Source organism: Clarias gariepinus, chromosome 8 (assembly GCF_024256425.1).
Source record: "Clarias gariepinus isolate MV-2021 ecotype Netherlands chromosome 8, CGAR_prim_01v2, whole genome shotgun sequence".
Lineage (NCBI taxonomy): Eukaryota > Metazoa > Chordata > Actinopteri > Siluriformes > Clariidae > Clarias > Clarias gariepinus.
Genome location: NC_071107.1, coordinates 21,714,850 through 21,721,694, shown reverse-complemented (window position 1 = coordinate 21,721,694; position 6,845 = coordinate 21,714,850). Strand labels below are relative to the sequence as shown.

General features: G+C 40.1%; 1 protein-coding gene across 1 annotated transcript; it reads right to left on the bottom strand.

Annotated features, from left to right (window-relative positions):
* cdc25b (cell division cycle 25B) lies at nt 1-6,347 on the bottom strand. The gene is made up of 15 exons (XM_053501231.1): nt 5,833-6,347; nt 5,556-5,647; nt 5,323-5,374; nt 3,774-3,815; nt 3,655-3,688; nt 3,415-3,531; nt 3,218-3,331; nt 2,999-3,130; nt 2,818-2,901; nt 2,522-2,704; nt 2,354-2,440; nt 2,201-2,263; nt 2,002-2,100; nt 1,231-1,476; nt 1-1,132 (listed from the first exon to the last, which is right to left on the bottom strand). The coding sequence occupies exons 1-15, from the start codon at nt 6,048-6,050 to the stop codon at nt 992-994; spliced, it is 1,704 nt and encodes a 567-aa protein (XP_053357206.1). The 5' UTR covers nt 6,051-6,347; the 3' UTR covers nt 1-991.
* Between the last annotated feature and the right edge of the window lie 498 nt (nt 6,348-6,845).

Genomic DNA, 6,845 nt, shown 5'->3' with positions numbered 1-6,845 from the left:
TAGTTTAAAGTAGTTTATTCCCCCCCTCCCACCAAGATCACACTGGTATTGCAGTTAACAGATCTCACCTCACACAGGGCCATGCATGGACAAAAGCAGACTCAATACACCATCTTACACACAGAACATTAGCATTTAGGGGAAAAAAGGGGATTATAACAATGTTATTTAATTTAAAAAAAAAAAAAAAAAAAAAAGTCACATGCAGGTTTATTGCTGGGCATTTTGGTGAACATTAAGGTCACCTCACGCTGACCTGCAGCAATCAGCCAAGCCTGTCCCCCTGAGTGAGCGCAATCACAGACAGGTTCCATGACAGTTGCTCCCACCTCCTAAAATTTTTTTCTGCCTTCACATTAAATCTCAAAATACAGGGGACTTAATGAGGATATAATCATTGCAAATAGAATAATAAAAATAAAATTGGCAGTGCAAAATGGCCAAGGAATCCACAGACTGCATTTACCAAATGCAGGCCTTTCACACACTCAATTAAACAGCACTAGTCATTCATACTAATCTGTTAAAATCTATCAAAAAAGTTAGAAACCCTCTTTAAAATAACCACTCATGGTGACTTATTACATGAATGTACATAATTGAGTAAGGACATTACAACACTGTCTGGTTCTCATAACTGTAGTAACTAACTGTATAAAATGGCTCAGACCCGGATTAGCAGGGAAAAAAAGTTTGCATTATAAAACAAAATGAGCACTCTCTACCATAAACACTAAAATGTAAGTGCTTTGAGGTCTTTAGCTGGACTGAGGGAGAAAAGGAGTTTAAAAAAAAAAAAAAAAAAAATTATCCACTGGACATGTGACAAGGAACAGGTGTGTAGAACTGAGCTAAGGCAGTAAGCGTGCTTTTTGACCATGGGCAGATGACCTGAGCAATATTGGATATCATTACATCATTGTCACATAACTGATCATGTGAACAGTGTGTGAGCGAGTTTAGGCAGTATATAAAAGTGAGCACATGTGCCTCAGAGCTTTTTAAGACGGGTGTACATGTCACGTTTGCTGCGTTCTCCAGCCCACGTCCGGCTCTTTAGGCGAAACTTCCTCAGATCATCTTTAAAGTCCTCATGATGCATTGGCCTGTAAGCCTGGGGATCACATTCCATCTGTAAAAATACATGCAAAAAATCAGTAGAGCTCTAAATTATAACTAAAATAAACATTTCATTTTCTTGATTAAGTAATTTTAAACACCCTTACACACCTTATGAAGGGGAAAGAAATCCTTGTAGCCCCCCTTTAAAATGTAAAGTTCCGGGTAATGGAGATTGGGATAGACATTGAGAACACGGTCTCTCTCACGAACAAAGCGGCACATTCGTGGGCCGCGTTCAGATGAAAACTCACAATGGAATACCAGCAGCACACGCTTTTCAGGGCATTTTGAAAGGACAGGCTGTTTAAAGAAGCAGTCCTCAACCTGGTCTTCTTGATGCAAGTTCAGAGCACCCTGTCAAAACAAAGGTCAACAAACTCAATGCCAATAATTCAGGATTACTGTGAAAATTACATGAGAAATCACAAATAAGGTTGAGACAATACAATCTTTCGTCATTGTTCATTTTTGAACCCCAAATGCCTAAACAACCATTCATCCGTCATATTTAGTATGTAAACAGGACTAAAAGATCTATGCTAAAAATGTCAAGGAAAGATTGCTTGGGGAGATGCACAGTTTTTGTTGTGGTTTTAATTAATTTATTTTTTTTTAGGCACCACAATCTTTTTTTATTTATATATATTTTTTTTATACAATTTGCTCTTGCTCTTCCACACAAAGACAAAAGTCATGAATTGTGAAATGTGCAGCACACAGAAGCAGATAAGATTAAATCCCCCTCAGTCGCTCATTAATCGCTCAAATTAATCTGCGACAGGCAAATCAGGCTTAAAGGTCATGTTGCGGACTCCCTTCCTAGCAGCTTCAAAACAATAACACTGTTATTGTCAACCCAAAGAACTCCACTGTACTCACCTTGATATGCCCTCCTTCAAACTCGTATGGATAGCGACAGTCAATAATAAACAGCTTCTCCACCACATGACTATACTTCCCATTCATTGCTGCACACATCTGATACCACATAGAAAGAAAGGTAAAGAAACTTGAACACACCCTTAAGGTATACAACTCTAAAAATTTTAATTAGAACTAGTACATAATATCTACTTACAATTTCTGGAGTGATGTATTTTAAGTCTTGGTGTTTTCCATCTACTGTGGGCAAAGCAGGAGGCTATGGGGAAGAAGGCAGAGGAAAAACCTAAATATTAAATCTGCCCATGAACAAAAAAATTTAAGCTAAACAGCAGATGTAGACAGTTACCTTGGTAAAATCTCCAATTACATTACTCGGATCAGTGTCCAATATTCTCTCCATCTCTGCATGATTAAACGATTTTGACCGCTGAACCTGTAACAGAGGGAGTTTAGTGTCAAAACCGTGTTTGCAGATATGCTCATTTGGCATGGTCACAAAAGTGGTGTGTCTGACCTGTTGAGGAAAAGGATCCTCCTGCTCCAATGTTGTGAAATGTGACCCAGCGACACTCCTCCTCCTTTTCACACGTACAGGAGTGTTCTCATCTCTGGGCCTATCTGGTCTTTTAAGAGGAGCACGACCTCCTGTTGGCATGGAGGGTGAGCGAAACAGCCCTCGTGGTCGACATCGAACCGGCTGTGAACCACACAACAACCACAGACACAACAAGTCAGCTATGGGCATAATCAGTGTGGTATCTGTTTATCCATCCTATAGAAAGGAACTAAAATTTAGAGACTGAAACATACCGAGACTTCCACAGCCATACTTTGTTCAGCAACTAGAGGAGCTGTAAGCAAACTGGCCATTCCTGTAGGTACTTCAGAGTCCGTCTATCAGGGTGAGGAAAAACAAAAGATGTACACAATGTAAAACTTATTATTTTATATTTTCAATTAGTTTATCATTGTTAGCACTTCATTTATTCACCTCTACATCATCAAGTACGTCTAAAAAGCCATCATCATCATCAGTAGGGAAGCTGGAAAAAGATGTGCGTCGCAGTGTAAAAGGACTGTCACTTTCTGGTGAGGCTAGCTGATTAGAAGAGGTAGGAGAAAACTGTAGGGATGAAAAAGAAAATTAAGTGACTATGTTCTATATTGTTTTGAACAAACACTGGACAACTAAAATTCAAAACAATCATACCATAAGAGCAGGAGCAGAGTTGGGCCGATTAGCAAAAGCTTCCTTTGCATCCCCAGTGGAACGCAGTCGACAGCGAGAAACGGGCTTAGTGGGCTTCTTAAACTCAAAACTTGTCTACATTAATACAGAAAACAGGTAAAGATAAACAGACTGGAGAGGCTTGAGAGGTTCACAAATGTGCGACACCAATGACTTACATCATGCAGGTTCTCCTTGTTTTCCAAGTTGAGTGTGCAGCTCTGACTAAATACTCCATAACGAGGAATGTCAGAATCTTTCACCTTCAGATTGGGACTGTAACCCAGCAACTGCAGCTATAGTCAAAAAATTTTAATGAACAATCATCTATTGTTCAAATAATGCATAAATCAAGGTTTATCAAACATCTGACTTAGCCCGAACAGCACTAAACCATTAGTAATACTGGACAAACTTACCGGCAAGGAGTTTATCCTGCGAATGGGCATCTTTCTATAAAGACCAAACCATACATGTAAATTACATACAGATAAAAGGTTTAAATTATTCTCAAAAAATAAACATACATTTTACTTACTCATATATGACTCTGGTAGCATTCTGTATGACCTGTTCAAACCTGAAAGAGAGCAAAGAGACAGTTGGAAGTATGCCTGACCAAAGTCTGTCAAGTAACAGAACACACAGAATTAGGACACAAAGAAACTCAACAACGTATTTACGTTCCAAGACTGGGCCCCTCACCACACACTGGGGGTTAAATGCATTGTGATCCCCACCTGTATGCTAAAGAGTTCCTATAAGGAGAGGGAGAACTGGGTCCTCTAATCAACCATATGCCCACACGGCACTAACCCCTAATGCAAGTCCCCCCGGCCACAGGATGAATGGATCTTTGTAGGGGGAGGAGGAAGAGAGTGTGTGTGCGTGCGCATGTCTTTGTCAGCAAAGGAAAAGGGAGAATTGGAGAGCTAAGTGCAGCCAGGTTGGTAGGGGGCCTCCTTTCTTTACACCAGCCCAGACTAGCACACGTTATCCATACCACTATTCAAAAAGATTGTGGAGTGTGCCAGTCCGTACGCCCAAACCCCTTGAGCATTGTGCAAAAAAGGACCCACCACCACAGTATGAGTAGCAAACAGCTGCTAGTCAAAAGGGGCTGTGAATGAATAGGAATCTTCACGAACAGCAACTGGTCACACCTCAGACTAGAACAAAAGATGCCCATCTGCATGTCTACAGAAATACAGACTGCTGCAACTACGATAGAACATCTGGCACATCATACTCTAAGGAAGGAAACAATCACTTTATATAATTGTTCATTACAGCACATTTGTAAACCATGGTGTAGTGACCCCATTTCTATAAATTAGCAAGGTTAATAAGTTGTCAAATGGAGTTGCCACAACATACATATATTTCTAAAAGACAGATGCATTGATAAACAGCAAGAATTGAAGCTATAATAATCAAATCCAACACCCAAGCACAAAGGGTTTATGGTTGTATAAATCTACATAAAGAATTTATGGCCCATCAACAAGTATAATCCCTGAAACTAACCATCTCATTTTTAAATATGAAATACAAGAACAATAGAGCTGACAACTAGTATTCACAAAGATAGACAGTCCTTTGTTCCCGGCCTTTATGCAAATATGCCAGTTTGGGGTATATTATGAAACAGTACATAGAATAAATATTAAGCAAAGTGATGAAAATGAGCATGTAAAGTAAATTAAGTATAGTATACAACTATGCCATATTAGTGTAATACTAAACATTAGTAGCCAAACAGCATCCAGAAAGGCCAAAAGGAATTGCGGGAGAATGTTGGCCCTGGGAGAACACTGCGTAGTTGCTAAAGGCTCGGTTTGAGAGGACTTGGTGCAGTTGTAAATGTAGCTTACTCCAAATAATGTCTGCTAACAAATCATTAAAAAAAATAAAAAAATAAAAGTTAGAACAAAAAAGTGAAATTTCTAGAATAAAGAGAACCATGTCATTGCAGTGCAAATTTGCACCGCAGTTACGAGTTTAGCTGGATTAACCACAGCACTTTTTGCAAGTTTGTGATGTAAATTTCTAGAACATCTAGAAATTCGCCAGTCAGAACAACTCACTTCTGCTCCGCATCTTCCGAGTCCACAGGGCTGGGAGAGTCCATGCCCAATCCTAAAACACACAAGATGGGAGAAGCAAGTTAGCCTATGCATTTGCCATAATTACAGTGACATGGCCATACTAAAATAAAATAAAAAACGTCACTACGCTTTTCTCACATTCGTGGAGAAAACAGACTCGATACATTTATTAAACTGATTAATACGAGAGTGAAGAGGGTGGCGGACTTCACCTGCATCTGAAGAAGTGTCGGAGGCAAAGGATGGAATTTTGAGCAAGGGCACATTTTTATCCATTTTCTTCCTTTTCGGGGTCTCGCATTGCCTAAAGAGTTATAACATGTTAAGATACTGAATCGCTAGCACACACAACATTCGCTTTGTTTAATCACAACAGAACAAGTCCTGGAATAGGAAATAAAATAGGCTAGCGTTTTAGCTAGTTAACCCGACCTGCTAGCTAGGAAAAAAAAAACAATAAAATAGCTGTTATAAATCAATAATGCTCACCCTTCAAGCACAGCGAGATTGTCCATATTGAGTGTCAGGTTGGTCACAGGAGACAGCACAGCGGTATTTCCAGGGGAGAAGAGGTTTTTGATGCAGGGGGAGCCCTTTAGCCCTATCTCGGGCAGAGTTGGCCTGGAAACTCTGGGGACTGAATCAGGGCCCTCTCCCAGCTCCAGGCTCACCGGGCTGAAGTCGCTTGGAAATTTACCGAGCTCCATTTATGCACTCTCGCGGTGTCAGAGCAATTCAAATTAAAATTTTGGTTAGACTGCAGGCGGTAATGTCAAACAAAAAGCCCGGGGTTAGCTCGGTAGCTCGCTTGTTAGCACCCAGTTTCATAAATAATTGTTTAGGGTGAAAGAGAAAATCGCTGCAAAACCGCACATGACGTCGAAGCCCAAAATAAACAGTCCGGAATAAACGAATAGTATATTTTAAAAGGTCATTTTCTTTGTTTCTTCTTGTCAGAGAGCTGCCACATTGAGAGCACTCTCTCTGACTCCTTCCGAATTCTGCTCTGAGAAAAGAAGTGCTGAGTTTAGCCCTTATTTATGTTCAAAATATCCAGCCCACGAGCGGCAATCGGTATGACCTATCAGCGAGCTCGATACATCTGATCTGTCCAATCAGACGAGTTTGCTTTTTTCCCTCCGCGGTGCTCTTTTAAAAAAGTATGCGTGACAGGCACACCCTGTGACCAATCAGCGATTAGCGCACGTGAAAGACTATCCAATGATATTCTTTCATTGACGTTTACGTGCAACAGGAAGTAACAATATCCGCGTAGAAAGAAATAGATTTTTTTCCCGCGGAACGATTCAAGCCCAGCTTGGACACGCCTTCAACAAGAGCTCAGCCAATACTAAGGCAGAAGCCACGCTTGGACTGTACCACAATCTCAAAGATAAAGGTTTAAAATTTTGCAGTTTAAATGATACAAAATGGTACTAGTCTATAAAATATATATATTCACGCTTGTTTATACAGTCGTCATTACAATAATAAAGAGTGAG

Coding starts and splice junctions, on each gene's coding strand:
- cdc25b (XM_053501231.1), bottom strand. CDS start 6,050: ATGGAGCTCGGTAAATTTCCAAGCGACTTCAGCCCGGTGAGCCTGGAG. Junction 3,816..5,322: donor TCGGAAGATGCGGAGCAGAA/GTGAGTTGTTCT, acceptor GCTCTCTTTCAG/GTTTGAACAGGTCATACAGA. Junction 1,477..2,001: donor TTGAAGGAGGGCATATCAAG/GTGAGTACAGTG, acceptor TTGTTTTGACAG/GGTGCTCTGAACTTGCATCA.